This window comes from Zonotrichia albicollis, chromosome 13 (genome assembly GCF_047830755.1).
Source record: "Zonotrichia albicollis isolate bZonAlb1 chromosome 13, bZonAlb1.hap1, whole genome shotgun sequence".
NCBI lineage: Eukaryota > Metazoa > Chordata > Aves > Passeriformes > Passerellidae > Zonotrichia > Zonotrichia albicollis.
Window position 1 is genome coordinate 21133461 of NC_133831.1, and position 20693 is coordinate 21154153.

At 37.7% G+C, this 20693-nt stretch overlaps 1 protein-coding gene across 3 annotated transcripts in view; it reads left to right on the forward strand.

Moving 5' to 3' along the window:
* FTO (FTO alpha-ketoglutarate dependent dioxygenase) overlaps positions 1–20693 on the forward strand; it is a 226398-nt gene that overhangs the window by 75205 nt on the left and 130500 nt on the right. The window contains exon 8 of one of the 3 annotated variants that reach the window (XM_074551226.1): positions 18002–18117. The exons of the other annotated variants lie outside the window; for them this stretch is intronic. Coding sequence (XP_074407327.1) covers positions 18002–18040 — 39 coding nt within the window. The 3' untranslated portion in view covers positions 18041–18117. Of the gene's footprint in view, positions 1–18001; positions 18118–20693 lie in introns of those variants that run through there. 3 annotated transcript variants of the gene reach the window in all.

Consider the following 20693-nt stretch of genomic DNA (forward strand, 5'->3'; position numbering starts at 1 on the left):
TTTGCTTTTCATCTTCGACATTTTCTTCTTTAATGTAAAATACTGTAATTGAATCACAGCATTAGCTGGCTTTTCCCAACAAAACAGCAGATTTAGGCTCTTTGCTGCTAGTTTCAAAAGTAATATGTATGGAGAGAGAGCACGAAGACAAAAATTGAGCACATAGATGTATAATCCCAAAGGAATAAACTGACTTCTACTAGACAAGCTGAAAGCTGATTAAAATATTTTTCATCCTTTGGGTATGCAACAGCTTTTGATGATGGAGAGTGTATTAATATTCAGCTTAGCTGCTTGTCGACACTGCAGACAGGTCCCAGGAAAGTCTCTGATACTGACCAGGTTTTCTCACTCTGCCAGAAATCTCTATGAGACACAGAGCAGCAGCCTTGTACCAGGAAAAGCCAAGATAAGAATACTGCTATGTCTTTATTTTAGAAATTGCTTTTATAGATTTTTAAAGGATTGAAATTTTTAAAGAATTCTTTTAATGATATAAATGCATTTAAATACAACAAAGGAGAAAGATTATTCTTAATTTTAAAATAAAGCTGCTGTAATGTATTCAATTTTCAGTTTGTCTGAGTTGTTTGTTAACTTACAAAGATCCAAGTAATAATATAAATGATCAGGATTTTTTGGGGAATGTGTTCCTACTCAAATTATTTTATAACAGTCACATCTGAGGTGGTGGGGTACTATTTTACTAACTTATTCTATTCCTTTGTAATGTAATACCTACCTTCCAGACAAGAATGAGATGTAAACAGCTGCTTTATCAGCTGATACTTCTTCTGTTCTTTTGTTGGCATGCTGACATATAGGGTGTTTGCTTTTTCCCTTCCACAGTGACTAAATATACACAGTATCTCTGGAAAACATGTCCTAGGCTGTGTGAGGTGCCTTTAGGATGGCTCCAGGGCCACATACTTCCTGTAGTAGGTGAAAGAGCATGGCTTAATCAGCTTAGTTAACTTAATTAAGCTGTGCTTTTTCTCATGGTACAGCTTTAAAGTGTATTTCATTTAGAAACTGTATTTCATAGTTGTGGAATGACACAAGGTTGGGGAGATTCTGTGGGATTTTTATAGTGGGCTTGAAAAAGATAAGATTTGCTACTTGTTCTGCAATGGGAGGAAGTGAACTAGAGAAGTGTGTCCTTTTTCCTGAAGATTTAAAGGGGAAAATTCTAATGCAGTTTAGATTGTAAATGCTTCTCAAACTGAGGAAGCCTAATCTTCTTTTTATCCCCATCTAAGTTTAAGATTTTTATACATCTCAAGAGCTGTCCATTTTCATCCCAGCCTTGACTTGTCTGCTTGTAGATGTGTCACCAGATTCCATGACTCTACAGTCTTTTATTGTTCTTTGAAAAAAGCACACTAAGGCAGTGTGATTGTGAGAATGGGGATCTTCTCTCCACTGATCTTTGAGTCTCAGCAGAAGATATTATTACAAATTAGAGTAGTTTGAACTCAGTTGTTCTTTCTTGAGATGAGTTGCTCTTTCTGTTCTTCATGAGGGACTCCATGTTGAGGAAAAGTTCCTGATTTTCCCACTGGGGTCCTAGTGGGACCATCCTGTGTGGATAGAGGAGATTGACTAGCCAGGCACAGCTGGAAACAGTAAGTGCTGAGTGAGCTCTACTCACCATCTCATTGGCCTCACCTGCCTGGTTAATGCTGCTTATTTACTTACCCCTGCAGGTTTGTGGAAGAGTGAGGGGTGGGGAAGAAGCAATCAGGGAAGCAGTTTCAGCTGCCCAAGGGAAGGGTGGCAGTGCAAATGTGGGCAGAGGGTTGGGAGCCTCTCTTGGCAGAATGGCAGCACTGAGGGTGAGGTGAGTGAGCACCCTGGGACAGCAGCTCCGGAGTCAGTGCAGAGCTGCTCCCAGCCTTGGAACTGCCTGTGTGGGTGGAATGGACTTTGGGTACAGTGGGAATAGAAAACAAGCTTGGCAGGAAAAGCTTTGGAGGTTGAGCCAAAGCAGGAAAGGATGGCAGAGGCTCTCAGACAAAAAGGAATGGTGTGGTTTGAGGGAAAGTAGGATGGAGAGGCTTTGCAAGTGGGAAGTGGCTATGGGGAAGATGGCAGAAGATAAGGGTGTAGCTGTGAGTCTTCTTCAAAACCAAATACTGTGGGTAGTGATTTCTTTGATTTTTTTTTTCACCCATCCCTTTAAAAACTTGGTGTTTTGATAGAATTCTCTTAATTGATACCTCTGCTATAATAATGCTACATTTAAAATAAGGGAGAGATAATCAAATAAGGGAGAAATAATCTTAAGCAAAAAATAATTATGTTGAATGCAGAAAACTATTTAAAGTATGTTGGAAAGTATAGAATTTTGATTCTGCATACATAAAATTATTCAGAAAAAAACAAGGCAATTATATATGCATAGATTTTTATAATTTTTAAAAAATGCATATAATGGTTAAGACTTGTGAATTTTTTTGTCTGTTTATATGGCCCATGGATGCACATGTATATGTATGTGTATACAGCCATGAGCACACATGGAGGGTAAAATATTTGCCTATTTAAGTACTAAGCTGCTCTCCATAATGCCTGAAGTTGCAGAATCTCTCTTAACTGATACAATGTGTTAAGTTTCTCATATTAGTACTTCTCATCCCACTGCTTGGGCACAGTTCTATTATAGACTTCAGTGTTTCTTGATTATATGGGGTGTTATAATTTCCTGATGACTGGCTATGTTATTTATAATACAGAGGGTGTTAATCCTTTGGTGATTAACACTCTATTTGAATTACCAGAGGTCAAAGGTACATTCTTTTATTTGGAGTTTGGGCTTTTTCAATGTTTTTTCCTTTGATTTTTTTTCTTCTAGAGGTTGTTTCATTCTCTGTTTCTTCTGAAAATAATTTGTAGACAATTTGGGGTGAGGAGGGGAGAGAAGAGGAGCATGCTTCTTCCTTAGGGACCCAAGTCTGTTGGAGCTGTAGGCATTAGAACATAAGTTCTCTTTGCACTGAACAGCTCCTCCAGAAATCCTCCATTTAAAAGTAATGAAAATATCATAATCAGAAAAAAATCATAGTAAAAAGCACATGGAAGAAGATTCTCCCTACTTAAGCCTGTGAAAAAGTAGATACTTCCCTCTGTCTCATTCTAAGCCTTTTTAGAAAGATTTATTAAAGATTATAAATGTGTACACATATATATATTTGTGTATGTATACATATAAACACACACTTTATGAGGTATAAATATATATGGCTGTCATTTCAGGTGATGTGGAAGTACTGCAGAGATTCTTGTCCAGCTGCCAGCTGTATCCCAGTCATTGTGGTTTCAGAATTGAGACGCTATGTTGAAAGCCTTCAGTTCTTTCAAAGGCTGTGGCTGTGCAGAAGTTACCTTTGCCCTAATATTTCAGTCTTTTCTCAAAATACCATTGGGGTTTTTTTGTGTTTTTCTCAGCTGTGTTCTTTAAAGTGCTGGAGCTCACTGAGAGGGAAGCACCAAAGGATTTTTGCTGTTTTGTTTTTCACACGTTTCTGGGGTTGTGTAACCTTTCCCACAGCTCCAGCAGAATTCAGCTGTGTGTCCAGGTGTGCTGAGTTGCTGTGTCCACCTGCAAAGCCTTTACAGTGTCCTAGAGCCACTGCCAGTGTACACCAAAGGGCTGTGACACTGGCTTTGCTCCCTTCTGCAAAGGTGACCATTCCTTGATTGCAAATCTGAGTTACATGTTCCTCCTGGGGATTTCTTCAGGCTGTGGTCATTCCACCCACTCCAAATCTGGAAAAGTGTGGGCATGATGGAAGACCTGAAAGAGTTCCCTCACTGGTGTTTGTCCACTCCAAAACTTCTTTGGTATTACCTGAAACTGTGACAAGCCAGTTAGAGGAGAATTGTATTGGTGCAGCATAGCCCTCTGCAGTGTTCAGGACCTGCAGTTAAACAAAAGAGATTGTCAGAGAGCCCAGGAAACACTACATAAAGTTAGCAAGCCAAAAACAGAAGGAGAGTGGCTAGTCTGGTTGGGGCAATGCTTTGAGCTTGTAGATTGTTCTCAGCTCAAATTATGCCAGCCTTGGAAGTTGTTTCAGGGTATGATAAACCTCCCTCTGCCTTTTCCAGTAGAAGCATAACTGCTCCTGACTTGCTGCTTTAAAAAAATTGGTTGTGTTGCTGATGCATCAGGCTAGTCTGAACAAATGCTAGCAGTGTCTCTTTTGCAGAGCTGGGACCTGATTTCACTGGTGTAAAAAAGCTCAGTTTTAACCCAATTACCAGAATGGGCTTCATGCCTGAACTGCTGGATGAAGTCCTGCAGTCTGCCAGAAAGATGAAACATATTATAGTAATTCTTAAGCATTAGCATTAACCTGGGTTCCAGACCTGTGGGTGTTTTCATGTTGCTCTGCAGCAGATAGGATGGTGGGTAAATGAGTGGCAGCACAGAGGCCAGGAGCTCCTGTCTGGCCACTCATGTGATGGTTGTTTCACTGTCTGTGCTGCTGGGTTTCTCTCTGCTCTGCTGCCTGGGGTTCTGCTCTGAGCTCAGTGAGGTGCTAAGATTAGCTGGTTTGTTTTTGTCATAATCTTTCATGTTTGCTGTGACGGATAGGTGAGAAAGTAGTATTTGTTCTGCTCCAGCATGCAAGGAATCCAGCTCAGACACTGAGGGCAATTAGTTCCTATGTTGTGGGATAAAAAGCAGACATGCTAAAATTTTAGGGCTACTTTTTTCCTGCACATGCTCCAGGGGGAATGCTGCACACTGCACTGTGGCTTCCTACATGATTTCTCTGTTATAAGATGGCTGAAGTGCTGACTGCCATTCAACTGCTGTCCTGTGGTTAGTGGAAATACTAAATACTGCACTGGCTTCGTTCCTTGTGCCTTTAATGTTTCACTTCCATTTTAATAGTTTCATTTATGCTTAGAAATGGGTTTTTTTTCCTACTTTTGTGAGTAGTCTGGCACCACAAAATGTATTGAAAGCATTTGAAGTAGTTCAGTAGGAGGCAGAATTAAAGGTCAAAGTAGTTTTGTGAGCAGAGCAAGAAACTGGGAGGAAATAAGTTGCAGAAAAGAGGGAGTAACAATAATCAAGTGAGAGAAATAGGAATAAATATAATGGAAGTATAAAGAGTCTTGGAAATGCAAAGGATGCTAAGGTTAAAGGAACTGAAGGTACTAATATGATGATCTGAGTTTTCGTATCTTAAACTTGGCTGCAGCATTTAATAGGGTCTTGCTCTGGTGATATTAAATATGTAAACTACTAATATAAATGATGCAATTAATTAGAAATGTGAGTTCTGGGTGAACATATAATTTAACTTTATATGTCACAAAAAATAGTTTTTTGTCTGCTGACATAGTCCTGAATCAGCTTTCGTGAAGGAGTGGTTACATTATGGCCTCACAGTAGCAGAACATTGAGCTTGAAAGTCTGCAGATAGAACACTTACATTAGTGTGTATGTGTGAAATTTTAAGTGATGAACTGCCTGATTAAAACCAGAATATGTTTTTACTGAAAATTGTTATTGGTTTTGTGTAAATACATTTTAATACTAAAAAAGAAAAAAAGGCATAGGGGAAGGAAATAAATTAGTGGGTAGCAAGCAAGACTGAAAGAACAGACAGATAAAGGTGAGAATAATAACCAGCTTACTAAATAAGATTTGCTTCATGAAAGATGGAGAAAGTTGTTTGCTGATTTAGCTGGTATATCTATAACAATGTACTTAACTGTTTTTATGGTGAAGATTATGTTCTGTACAAATATATAGTACATTAGAATTTTGGTAGTCCTGTTTCAAAGTTTGCTGAAATATTTTGAATTCCTTCTTACATTTATCACAAACAACCATTTATTTTCTTGGGTTGAACCATAAATATTTGTAGAAGGGCTGTAATCTTTTTTTAAAAACCAAGAATTTGAAAATTTGCATAATGGGCTTAATTAAGTAACACGACTTACAAGTAAGGCTATGAATCTGTTTCCTGTGATGCTCTTTTTTGGTGACTTATTCCATAATCAGAATTTATAAAATTAAATTTATTACTGGACATTCAAATTAAAGACATTAATATCTATTATACTGTTACATTGCTAGACATTAAAATATGCTCAGAGATTGACATCAGAAATATTAATTATATCCTGTTTTCATTTTACACCTACTTTTGCCTTACATTTGTACTAACCCAGTCAATAAACATATATAAACCATGTCACCTTTTGCTGTTTAATTGCATTTTTGCTGTTTAATTGCATTTTTCAAATAAATTTTAATCAAAAAATATTTTGCTGCTGATTTGCACTGTACATCTCCTAAATCTAAGACACCACTGGGTCATAAGATAGCAGATAGACTATGCAGTGTTTGAATTGGTACTCCAGTTCCTGATTTCCTGAGGATAAATGTGATTGCTCCAATATAAATGTTTTAGATCACAGTGACAGCTGTGGAAATTAAACATAGCCAGCAAAATCTATTTTCTGTCTAGCTAAGTAAAGGAGAGGACAGATGAAAAAATTCCCTGGGTGAATGAATTCTTATGAACAGTGATGAATCTTTTCCCTTTGCTATATTAATTTTACTGTATTGTTAGGAAAGGAAAAAATCTAACTTGTATTTCTGTGTGTGTTTTTCATATTCGAGTTTATCATATTGAGGTGAGAAATTCAGAATATCTCTCCTAGACCATGTTGCAGCATACTTTTCTAAGCATAGGGAAAAGTTAGCCTTTAGAGTAATTTCCAGAGAGTTGCAATAGTTCGTGAATGGAATAGACTTTAAAATTCTGTGAAAATCTGGGGTTTGGGGTGAGGTGAAAGACTTAAAATTTCCTAGGAATTTCCTTTCTCCTAATTGAATATGAACAATATTTTGTTTTCAGAAGCTTTGCCTTGTCTTGACTTAAAGTATCTTAAAATTTTGGGCCTACAATTCTGTTTCTTAAACATAAGTTTTGATACCTGCTTCGGAAGCTACTGTCGTGCAGAAAAATACAGAATTTTCTCATATAGGCTATGCAGCAGGTTGGGCACAGAGGAAGAATAAGAAGAGAGAGATTTCCCTGCCAAGCAGTAATAACCCTTTGAGTAATTTTCATCACTGGTTTCTTTTCTACCTGGTCATGGTCCTGGCCTCTAGTTCTGGAGGATTCCTTTCCCCTCCCAGTGAAACTGCTCAGCCTTGATCCGTGTTTGGGAGTCCACAGTTTGCACTCAGAGACAAAACAGCTCTGCCTTTTCAGGTGCTGCTTTCAGCTGGGACTTGGTGCTGTTGTTAATAAGCTTACACTCCTCTTCTCTGGGCCAATTCTTTCTTGTTTCCACAATTACTTCTTAAGTAACTCCCTCTAGCAAAGTATGCTTTGTAGAAACTCACCATTAGAAGCAATTTGATAGTCCTTTTTGTGAACTGTGCCAGTCACTGGATATTTCTGTTTGGGCTGAAAAGTCAAAATGAACTATGGAGTGCTCAGTTGTTGTATTGTGATTTAATTTTTTCTTTGCTGAGGTGGAGGAGTTAATGTAGGTTATAGCTCAGAAATGAGGCTATGGGACATTATTTGTATTTATTTTTTAATTAGTATATTGTGACACTTAAGATGTACAGGCTTTTTTTTGATTGGGAAGAAAAGCAGCTCTCTTTAAAAAGTTTATTGCAAAGTAAATGGCTAAAGTGGAGCTGCAGTTACTTGAAAGAGACAAATATACATTCATTATTTCCTGCGTATGTTGTTTTTACAGGAAAGCAAAGGAAGCAATGGCTGGGTGTCATTAAGGAGTAGCTCGTGGAAAGCGGTGAAATGAGCAATGAGACTTGTAAAGTGTCGTGAAAACTGAAACACCAGGGTACAAAGTACTGCTTATCCTCCCAGATATGGATACCATATGGCAGCATGAAGGGAAATAGAGAGTAGGAGACAAGAATCCTATTATTCTCACACTTTCATTTGCTTGCTATTTGCTTTGGGCAAATGGCTAAAGAAGTTGTGCCTGAACCTTCTTCTGGCACAGTAGTTATTGACAAGACACCTGCCTTCCCTGTCAGACTCCTTGAAGTTTCTTTGGTGTAATTCCAGCTTTGGCACTTCTGATTATAAATTTATTGTTGTTTTTTCCTATAGTGTTGAAATAATCTCTTACTGGCTGTTCCTAAGTTAAAATCTATATTAATTTTCTGGTAGGATATCCCTTTCTTCTCTTACAGCATTTCACATATTTTCCTTAAGAAAGACAGTCTGTTGTGGTGGGTTCTTGCTGTCCTTGAAATCTCTCCCTCCTCTTTTTTTTTCTTTATCTGCAACTTGCCATTTCTGGACAACTTTCTACATCTCTTTTATGTATCTTTGGAATCAAATGGGCTGATTGGGAGTGCTTGGAAAGATGTGGAAAGGATCTGGCAAGACAGTTATGTGGTCCATGTACCTTTGGAATGGCACAGAGGAGAGGGGTCTTTATCAGCTTTCCAGAGGCTGACACAGCTCTGGGAAGATTCTGTCACCTCCTCCCTCACCCATTTTCTCCTTTCCACCTCCTGAGTACACACCTGTCTACCACCCAGTATTTGCTTAATTTATAGCAGTTTCACAGCAGTTTCATATTTCTCTGAAGTGAACAGATCTTCCTTAAATATTAAACTAAGTCCTACCAATATACAGTACGGTTATCTTCACCGTAACAGTTGCTTAAAATGACAATTCTGGCAAGTTTCACCTTTGCTCTTCTGACTTCGTGTCTGTGAAACTATAATAGAGAATTTCTGATGATGTCCCCCAAAGTTAATGGCTGGTAGATAAAACCAAAGCCAAAAGCATGGCAAGACCAGGGAAAGCATGCTTACCCACTCTTGCATTGTTGCTTAGACTGAAACTTTCACCTGTTTTACCTACACCATCTGAGGGGATCATTGATATATTTCAGGCTTTGCCTTCACCTAAGGCTGTGGGAATGAGCAGCTGTTTGACTGTGTTGCAGCTAGAAAATGTGATTTTAAGAGCAGGTTTTTTTTGTCATGGCAATGGGTGCTATGTCAAGAAAGAACAAGAAAAGCTGCTCAAAAGGGTTTTATGGGAGGTCAAGAAAATCATGCAAAATTCAACAGAAGATGTTACAAAGGGAGCCCCTGATTTATAAGGTTTATGCTTTTTATGTTGCAGTTCTGAAAATTAAGGCTTCGTGTGTCATATCAGACTGTTGCGGGCATGAGGTGGTGAAATTACAGATAATAAATTACTGCTCTTTCTGCTGAAGCTGTGTAACTTATTCTCCTAATTTTAGCACCACAAGGAAGTGCAGTTTAGTGCTTCTCTATGCTATGGAGTTTAGTGCAAGTGTTTGAACTTTCCTGTGGTCTAGGAAAGCTGGCATTTTAAGAAGTATTTCACAGTTGCATAGGTTACCATTACAGTATTATAATAACTTTGCAGTGCTTTGTTCAATAGAACAATGGCCTATTTGTAGGGGGAAAATGTCCAAAGGACATCCTAACTTCTGTTCTCTACAGAAGTGTTTGATATGACACAGCATTAAGGGATAGAATCAACCCCATGCATTCTCAATTTCAGAAAGAGGGGGGGAAATCTGAAATACGAAGCTATTCCCACTAGAAATGTTGTAAATCTTACAAAATATATAAGCTTTCCTCTTGAACATACATCAAAGGCATAAAACTTGGGAGATTAAAATATGTTTTTAATCTTAGTTTGATGAGCAAAACTTTCACTGTAATATTTATTATGAGAGGCTCTACTTGCGTTGCCTCTTCCCTTTGTTCTGTTTATATATGACTTCCTTTCTTCCAAAAAAAGTAGGAAGTATCGTTTTCACAAAGCTGAAGGATATTGCAATGGTTTGTTCATTTAAGCTGAATTGCAGGCCCACGTGGCAGACACAAACTTTTCTTTTATTGTCCTGGGTCCCAGAGGACAAGCAATGCTTTCTGATGGCTTCCCATGAATGCCTTTCATTTGTGGAGGAGTTTCAGTGGCTTATGCTGACTGTACAAAGATCAAACAGGCAGGAAAATTGTGGTTTTATGAAACTTAGCCAAGATCTTTTTTATTTTCTCAGAAGTTTTTCCTCTCTAACCCTATTTTTAAGGACAATATTAGGACAATTAGTTTTAGCGACTGATGGGGAAAAAAAAGATTGTTCTATCATTTTCTCTTTAAAATTTAAGTATTTTCTTGGTTATTAGAAAATTTGTAGGCATGTTTAAAGAAACTGCTGACCATAATTACAGTCTGTCTTTATTGCATTTGGAATCAATGGTATCCAAAATTAAGCTTAAAAAAATGTTGTGGCTGTTTGGTCCTGCAATTTGATCTATTTTGGGCCACTGCGCCTGCCGAGTTTTGCTGAAATCACTCAGTTGGGTTTTTTTTTCGCCTGGGTACAAAGGTCTGTCAGACAGATTTGATTGTGATTTGACCTGTCAAAGTCTCATTTGTTTCAAGAACAGTGTTTTTTCTCTCAACAGGTTCTCTTAGCATTCATTACAGAGATTTCCTTTTTGCTCAGCTGTTGGCAAGCTTAAGTACTGGAAAGAGATGTGCAGACCACAACGTCTTTTTAACTGCAGCGATGGCATGTTTTGCCAGCAATACATAATTTTCACTGTGTTACTCATATAAAACCTCATGTTTTTCATACGAATTCAGTTTTTGTTGAAGGATTACTTTAATAAAACTAAAATGTCCTAAGTTTCTGAAGTGAAGCCTGTAGCATCTTTCGGGGTCAGCCGTAGCTGTAACTTGAACAGCTGTACAACATGCATCCTAGATTGTTTTTAATTGTCTTCCCTTTTTCTAACAGCAGTAATTCTTGTTTATATTGTCAAGAACCTTTCCACCGAGCACAAGAGCACCATACTTTAAGGTCACATGCTTAACCCCACTGCGGGGCTACAATGTAAATGGGCCCCCTTTGTTTTCATTAATGTGTGAGGGGTGGGTGCGAGGCAAGGCTGTTCACAAGGCTTAAATAACTTATTGTAAAAGTCTCCTAAAGAAAGCATATTTTGTCTCCATACCACAGTTGTTTAGCATTACTCTTGTGCATCCAACCGACAGCCAGTTTGGCAATGGATTTTGTGTGTCATTTTGTTCTTTTGACCTGTGATGCTTTTTTTTCTTTTTTCTTTTTTTTTAACCAAGCTAATGGATTCACCTCAAATAATACAAAATGAAGAAGCTTTTTCTCCTTCTGTTCCTGATAGCCTGAAAAGTAGTAAACAAAGCTGGAACTGCTCTTTTTCACCCCAAACCCTTTACATAACAATTTGCCAGCTACTGTTTCTGTGTTGATGAATAGGTTTAAAATTAAGACTTTCTAAAAATGTCAAATTAAAATAGTATTCTCAGTGCTTTTAATCAGTTAAAAATTAACAAAGCTTAGCCTTTTGAAATGCCTTCAAGAGTTTGAAGTTTTTTTCCTACCTTTCACCAATGTATGAAGGAAGAAATAGATTGAAATATTACAGGTTGTTTTGATTATCTAGACTTTGCCCCGAGACCCAGGATTTCACATGATTTCAAACCCAGTGATGATGGTAATTTTTGGCTGTCACTTTTAGTTGGTTTTTTAAGCCAAAATAACTTCCAAAAAGTTGAAGTCATGCTTTTAATTGTTGCATAGGGTCATAAATGGAGCCATTTGTGGGAGGATATCTCACTTTTTTCTCAGGATGAAAACTCTTCAATATGAACTTAAGCTCATAGTATTTAGTTGTTCTATTTTAAATGGAAATCCTGTGACAAGTTTTCACAAATGCTTCTTAAAATACTCCTTTTCCTCCTAATAACTGCTGTGCTTTTGGCAGAGACATTTTGTCTTGGGTTTTAGTTTCTTACACATCTTAGTACATCTCTAGTAAGAGCAACTTACTCTATCTTGTGATCCCTCCAGCATGGCAATAACTGATTTGACTAGTTGTAAACAGGATGAAATCCGCCAATCTTAAAAGATTATGTAGAACTCAAGAACATGGTGGTAGTTTGATATTTAAGGAGTTCTTTTAATAAATATTTAAGAAAAATTTTCTTGAAACAAAAAGAAATGTATAGCATTTAAGATGGCAGTAAATATGAGTCTTTGAGCATGCAGTCTTGACAGAGTTGCTGCTGAATAGGAAAAAATAGTCAAATATTGTTAAAAAGCAGTCCATATTCTAATGAAAATCTTTTAGCTTTTTTTTTTTCCTAGAGGAATGTAGTTATCCCTGAAGATTGATTTGGTACACATAAAAAGATTGCATAATGACATCCTGGATAAAAAATTTAAAAGTGGAAAAAAAATAAGAACACCGACTGCAGAATTCAAATGCTGAGGAGAGACACCAGTTTATCAGATGACATGTTTTCCTCTTTAGGAAGAGAAATATTTTTTATTAATAACTTTATTAATTTAATATTAATAGTTCAGGTGATTGTTTGCCTAGGCTGTTCCTCTGACATGCGCTCTGAAGTGTGATTTGCCCTGTGGCTCATGGCAAAGCAGGAGGTGAAGCAGGTATACAGTGACAGTACATGGAGATTTTTAGAGCTCTGGCACAGCTTGTCATGATGTATTTTAACGGTGGAGGTTTTTGTATGAGAGAACACAGGTCAAACCCTTGCCCACAAATTGCCATTTTTCATTTTTGCAGCAGCCCAGGAGACACAAAAGCTTTTTTGGGCTGGTGGAGAACATGTCCTTTGTGGCATGTCCTCAGTACGTGTCTGTTAAGGATGCTGAGGCAGTTTGTGTTAATGCATCCTTGACATTGCTTTTTTACCAGTGGATTAAGGGTTCCTGCTGGAAGAGTGCAGAGGTGATTAGGCAGCCACCTCTGACCTCTCTCTTCAGTTGGACTTTGCAGCTGAACTTGAGAACCCATATCTTGTTTCACGTGCCTGTAGAAGGAAGAGTTGGTGAGTGCTGAGGCAGGAGCTGGGAATGCTGTGGTGCAGGGTAACAGAATGCACTGTTAAGGGGTGTCTGAGCTGCAACAGCACTGTCTGTTTTCCAAATTATATTGTCATAATTTCTGGGCACCTCATGCAAATGTCAGCTCTGTTGAGGTGCCAGAATCTGCAGCACGTGATTTTTGTTTCGGAGAGAAATCAGTGTGCATAGGTTTGTGTACGTTTGATCTGGTGATCACACTGTTTGTTTTCTTTGTTTGGCCCATGAATCAGATGATTAAAGTTTATTTTCCCTGATTGAATGCTATCATATGAATGAAAATTGTTTGCATAACTTTTTTTTATGTAGTGAAATTTTCAAATAGTTGGGCATTCAATCTTATTCTTCAGTGTTGTACCATGGTATTTTACTGGAACACAGATCAATCAGACTAATCAATAGCTGCTTACAGTTGGCATTAACAGCCTTATAAAGTGTAGATTTTACAGATACACTGCATTCAGAAGAGAAATAAATAGCAATATATGTTAGTGAGTTCCTGGCAGAATGGAAGTTGGCAGCTGAGGATGAGAAGCTCGGTGGGAGTTGATGTGTCCTTGGAAGGGGTGGAGGTTCCTTGGGTTAATGCTCCAGATCCATGATGCTGCCCTGAAATTAACTGGAATGTGATTGAACAGTAACTGTGGGTGTTGGGTATCCTGGTGTGAATACAATACAGCAAACATAGGTTTGCACATATAAGATTAGATGGAGTTTTAATGTTCTTTAGTTTAGGAGGAGCTGTGGTTTGTGTATTTTTATCAGTTTTTTTCCTGGAAAATAAAAGTGTAGTTTTCTTTTGAGCCTACAGGATGTAAAGTTTGATCTGACAAATTAACTATAGTTCAACATTGTAATTTTGCAATTATCTTTTTTCTTGTAACATTTGTGTTGTCTTTCTGTACTAGTAAGATACATTCCCCTTTATAACTTGTAATAGAAAATTAGTGTCCATATATAAGTGGCATATATATATATATATATATATATATATATATATTACAGGTTTATGTAGTTTTATACTCTAATTAGTCAGAATGACGTGTGCAAAATTTTATTCCTGCACATGCTCTGGATGCAAGAGAATTAAGAGTAAGTACTTGCCTTGCTCTTTCAAGAGGAATCTGTATTTAGTGTAAGGACTGAATTCAAACTAGTTATGGTGCATATTTTGGGCAGCTGTTTGAAGTAAGTTAAGTCAGTAGGCTTTTCTGTTTGCTCTCCTTTGTCAGCTCCACCATTTAAAAAATTTGCTAGTACATTGCATTTTGTTGTACATTTTACACTGCACATCATCAGCATTTTCCTGGCCTGTCTGTGAAGTACCTAGCCCATGGTTTGATGTCAAATATAGCTATGTACTGTAACAAAACTGGAGGAGAATGGGACACTGAACTCAGCCCAGTTTTCTGTTGAGGAATGAGGATCATAGCTTCCAAAAAAGTGTATTTCCTAATGCTGTTGTCATCAACTACTGCCAGTGTCTGGTGTTGTTCTCCTTGCTGCTTGGCAATGTCATGTTCCCCATACATTAAATACATGCAGTGTAGCAGGCTCTGTTTTGGTTTTATTTCCTGTGTTCTTCCCAGCAGTGAGCTCTCAGTTGTCTTTCTGTCTGTTTTGCTGTGACAGCTGGTATCACTACTGCACTTAAATGATTATGAATTTTAAATCTTCACAATGGTGTGCCGTGGTGTCACTGGGGGTAATGAAGTTGTTACTTGAGCCAAGTGTGGCAAAACCTCATTTTTGAAAAAGCATGGTGAGAATCCCATTCTCACAGGGATATCCACAGACCTGGTGCCTTTAGTGCTGTGAGGATGGTATTGAACCCCTTATGTCATTTGAAGATATGATTCAGCTGTATGTGGTTATCTTGCATATGTACTAAATTGCTGTTCTGCTGTGGCATGTGTCTTAGACAAAGCATGCCCACAGGCACTTCTGGACATGTGGCTTGCTGGTTCATTTGATTGTGGCTTGCAGCGTCTTCATTTTGCAGTGTTTAACCCGTTCTGTAACTTGGCTTTCTGTTTTAAATTATTTCAATAAAACTAATGACACTGGAAATACACTTCAAATTTCTGCACTATGTTTTAGACAGTGTGTTAAAAGATATTGTGACTAAGGCAGTAAGTAGCTTGATGGCAACAGGTAGTGGCTTCAGTGATGGGAGGAAAATGCTGATATTCTAGGCTTTTCCATACTAAACAGATATTGACATGTGCTGTTTGAGAAAATTAGTTATGTGACATATAATTAAACACTAAAAAATAAAAATATAATAATGATTTCAGACACTAGCATTCACTGCTTTCCATTTATCTTTGTAGCTTGTGTATGTTTAATTTTTTTTTTGGTGACTATTACTGTTACCTTTAGAGATTCCAGTTTGCATTTTGAGTGCTATAAAGAGCACAGATTTAGTTCAGAGATTTTGGTAGAAGTTTGCATCTATAAATATTTTAAGAGAAGCTGGTGTGTAGTTTAGAGTATTAGGGCTTCAGTATAAATTCGATGAGTCAAAGCAACACCTCACATCTCAAATTATTTCATTAGAATCAGTAAAATTATATCAGTGTTTAATTTGAACTACAGTTCATTTCAGTGCATGTGAGATAGTATTACCTACTTTTGGCTTTGAAGCCCATCCTTTTTTCCTCTCACCCCTCCTCCACCCTAAATTATTCATAATAGCTGATGATGTTAATTTTGAGATGCTAAGAAAGTTACTGGGTACTCTTTTGAGTTCTTCTGAATGCATAAAATCATTTGTTGTATAATTCTTCAGTCCTTATTAGAACTGCACATAATTGTTGATGATGAAAATTCAGAGTGCTGGCTGATGAGCCTGTGCAGGTTGTGCTCAGTGTGATTCAGCACTGCAAAATCTAAGCTGTCCAGAGTGCAGATTAGCCAAGTGACTCTTGTAGTGCATCTTAGCTCAACTGATTTCAGCAATAGCAGATAATCACTGAAGCATGCACTGCTGCGCAGTCCTTCAGAACTTGAGTGTTTGGTGTAACTACTGTTTGCATGTGACCAAGATGGAAAAAGGGAGGTGTATACAAAGGAGTGAATTATAACAAAGAACACTTTCTGCTTCAGTTCTTGTTCAGAAAACATATGTTCAGCCATGCAGGCAACAGTTGGGGTAAAGACACTGTAGGTTTGGAAACAAAAGGCGTGTTCTTTTCTTGCATTCACAATGTTCTCAAACATATTCACTTGTTAGGGACTGGCCTGTCAGCTGGATCTTCTTGCAAGCGTGATTTCTTTTTCCTGACTTCTTTCAAAAGCTTTTTCCCCACAATGTTTTACACTTCATATAATCCACTATGCATGCTAGGCCTGCCTAGTCTTTGTGCTATTGATGATTCAGAGGTGGAGGGGCCATGCTCTGGGAGAATGTGGCTGTAGGGTAACCTTTCAGTCACCCATACATCTGAAGATGCTAAGCCACTCTTATTCCACGTATCTTAAGTGGTTTGGTTGCTCTTCCATGATGAGGTGGCTTATACTTCACCTTTAGAACACTGCCAAACCAATTAGTGCAGCAAACATATTTTGAAAGTGTTGATCTTTTTACATTTTTTTAGTTTGTAACTGCATATTGAAAATCTCACAGAGACTCATCATAACTGCTTAAATCATCCTGTAAAAATAATTTTTTTCCTCTCAATTGGAAATTCATTCAGTTGTGGCATGCCAGAGTAACCAAAAATTACTTGGGCATTACTTCTCTTTGGATTCCTTTTTCCTAAATATATGGTTCAAGACCCTGGTATAAATATTCTTATATAGGCATAAAGGTAATGCTTATTTCCAAATTAGCTCAACCTGGTTTAATTTATGACTTTTAAACTCATATAGCTGGAAAATGTACTGCTTTAGCTCCACAGGTATAGATAAATGGAACAACTTTCTAGTGCAGACAAAACCTGCAGTTTCTTTGGAAATGTCGAAGTGATCTACTCGCTGTAGGTTTTTCTAGGTCAAACTACTCATCTATCAAGTCAGGTATTCATCCTTTGTTGTCAGCAGTGAATACCTCAAAGCCAGGCAGGGCTGCCTACATTTTAATGCATGTCGACTTGTATACAGAGCTTAAGCATATGTCTGACTTTAAGCATTCTGCTCTATAATTGGGTTATGTACATGTTTAGTTTTGATGTGCACCATTGAATATAATGGTAGGGGAGAATGTAAAATCTTTGTGGTGATGGTTTCACACCAACAACTTGAGTTTCCATTCCTTTTATGCTACAGAAATGATGTTTCTTTTGTAAAATTCTCTATTCTTTATATTTTATTTAAAAACAGACGTAATGTTTGTCTTAAATCCCGTGATGTTATGTTGAAAGTTCTCAATCAATAACCAGAACAGTTAGGGAGTTTTGTATTGTCTTGCAGATTATTCGTGTGTTTTGTTGCAGTATTAATAGTGTTATCTGAATTCTCAGCCTGGTAAATTACCACTGATGAATATCTAATGATTAGAATTTCCCATATAAGACCCTTCAGACCATGAGGATTATTTACTCAACTAGAAAATCCTCAGACAAGAAACTCCATGTAAATATTTTCTATTGGAAGGTGCCAGCAAATGCATCCTTGCCAACGTACGTCAAAACTGCCAGAAGATCTGTGAGGATGGGGATTAACTTTTTAGCACTGTCATCCTAAGAGCTTTGACAGGGAAACATCATTTAAATGTTTTTTCTTTGACTGAAAAGATGTTAACAGTAGATAAAACTAATATAGAGTAGTTAATGATACTGACATATATTCCAAGTCTGCACCTTTTTCTTTTCTTGAGGTCTGTGTCAGAAATCCTTGAGAATACTGCAGCTTTAAAATAACTTGTCCTTCCTTCTCAAATGAAATGTAATGATTTATCTCCAGTCTGATAAAAGAAAGCACATGCTAGCATATTGCTTCTTTTGAGGAATTTTTTGTTTTGTTTTATAGGCTCCTTAAAAATAAATTGTTTTAGATGTTGCAGTGACTTCTCTGAATCTCAGAAAATAGTTAATAATAATTTATTTTCTTTCAGTTCCCGGGAGCCTACCTTCATTGCACAGTTTGCATATAACAGCTAGTAAGAGTAGAATGTACTGAACCTTGAACAAATCTATTAGGATCACCATGGCAAGAAACTGGGAAAATGGCAGGAAAAACGAACAATGATTTTGTAAACCCTCCAAAGGTCAGAAAAAGGCTTTCAGTAAGTATGCAGAGGCTAGAAATCAAATCCCATTTCCTATCATAAGAAACCAGTTGTTGTAGCAGCAGTGGTTAATGTACTGTATGTGAAAGATTTAAGACTAGTTGGAAAGCTTTGCTTCTGTTTTATTAGGCTGCTATTGAAAAGCCAACAGCATAACTTCAACTAGGTGCTTTGAGATTTCTTAATGGGCTGTCAAGGGCAAGACACCAGGTCTGTGCTATACTAGCTCTTTCCTGTACATTAAAACAACAGGGGCCAAATGATCATATACAGAAGTATGAATTACTTGATGCTTTCTCTGTTCCATATGGTCAGCCATGTCTTTGGCAATTAATCATGTACAGAATCAGTTGAGTGCTCTCTGAAGCATTGAAGTCAACATTTAGTTGTACCTGTGCCAGTGGGGGCAGTGGGGGTTGCGAGTGTAAAATAGCAGGATGAGGAGCTGCTGGCGCCGAAGCCAGAGCAGCTGGCTTCTATAAACAACACTTTTTTCCTCTTTACCTTTTTTTTTTTTTAAACTTTCTTTGACAAACATGACTCATTTTTCAATATCATCCAGAACATGAGGGTTGCTGAGTGAAACTGTGATATCTGGCATAGTGAATTAATAAACAAAAGGCAGAGAATTGGGTTTAATGTGCCCAAATTACCGGGTGATAACTTAAACCATGCTGGCTGTTTCCATTGTATCAGTGGAAATGGGCGCATTTGCTCACATTTTAAGTAAAAATTTTAAAAGTAGAGAAGAAATGAGCAGGGTTTTGTAATCAATTACTAGCTTTTTTTATCATGGAGGTATTACAACATGTTAAATTAACGTGGCCTTAATAGATTTCAGGTTCTTCTCCCCTCCCCTCTAAAAGGGACCATGTTCTAGTTTCATAGAATTTCATCAGGAAACTTCTTTCACTGAAAGCAAATAAAACGACAAAAATAACAGGGAAAATACAGAACAACATTTTAGCCCTACTTACAGATTTTACTCTTTGATTTTCCTTACTGTATTAGCTATTGATTTTTTTAGAGATGACTGCTATGTTAAAGTAGAAGTGGTTGGTAAAGATTCAGAACTTTACCCTATTTAAACTGGTGGTGAGTAAATTAAATCTTAACTTAGAGTGAAAAATCTGATTTGTTGACCCAACAAAGTCGGACCAAGAGGCAAACTGTCCCAAGTGCCACTTTAGCTCAGACTGAAGGCTAATTTGTTTGACAGAACACTAAGCTTCATGTCTCCAGTTATACAGTGTTTCTAACCTTATGTCTGACTCCTCATGAGGTCTGTATTGAAGGAAGGAAAAAAACTAGCTTTATAAGATGGAAAATGTACCAGTGTGGGGTTTGGAGTGTTTAGATGTTGGTTTTTCTTCCTTGTCTGTAGGCATGTTGTGATATTCACCCAGGACACACAGTTCAGCAGGGTAGTGGCCTGAGGATGTTAAAACAGAGTTTCTTCTGCTGCATATCTAAGGAAAAATATTGTAAACCTGTTACAATACTTAGATTGGCTTTGTTATTGATCTTACTTTGTGCGCTTATCCTGGATGAATAGAAAGACTTGGTTATAACAGCTTCTATTCAGTCCTCTGTCACTGATATATTTTGTTGGTGATAATGAGAGAAATTGAGTGTTGGTCTCTTGAAATCTGATCTTAGAACTTTCCTTTCTTACATAATGAGAGATGCTCTGATGGCTCCTGCCTGATATGCCTAAATTTACTTGTGCTGCTGTACCAGGAGGAAGGCAAAGAGTACGGTTTCCTAAATACTATGTTTAATGTAAAAGGTTGGATTTGCTCGTGATACATGTGTACATACACACACACACAGGTGTGTGTGTGTATAGCGTTAGGCTTTTTGAGAGGTGAGTTGTGTGTTTTTAAGACTTATGCCATTTGGGTTGTACAAGGAAAGCCCTAAATACACTAATAGATCAGTAAGGAGAATTGGGTAAGCTTTACTGAAAATACTCATAGTATTGCTTATTAAAGTGGTATGCTGGCCTATGAGACAAGGAGTTGCTTCCCACAAGTGATAAGCAATTTGTGTAATCTCCTTGCTTAGGTTGTCCAGGATATGTTTTTTGACAGCTCAGGAAGCAGAAGAAAGAAAGTTTCACCAGTTTGTAAACATTACCACCCTCAAGAATCTCTGTGAACACAAGGATGAGATAAGACAGGCTGTAGGGCTGGTTGCATTGTTTATTTATTCTACTGTCCTGCAGTCCCAAGTGTGCTGAAAACCCCTGAGTCAGTGCTGAGCCCAGTTCAGAATTGTGAAGGCTTCACTCAGCATTGGGCAAAGGGGGCCTCTGCAGGCAATTATCTGTCATTAAAAGAACTGAGACACAAGATCAGATTTTCTTTGATGGGATGTGCAACTGCAGTGATGTTCAAAAGAAGGTCATTCCTGCTCTTTGGAGCAGGGGTTGTATCAGCCGGGTTTCTGATGGGTTTTTATCAGTGTTGATGTGAGGAAATGGCTTTCCCAGCTGATAACATCTTTGACCGAGTTT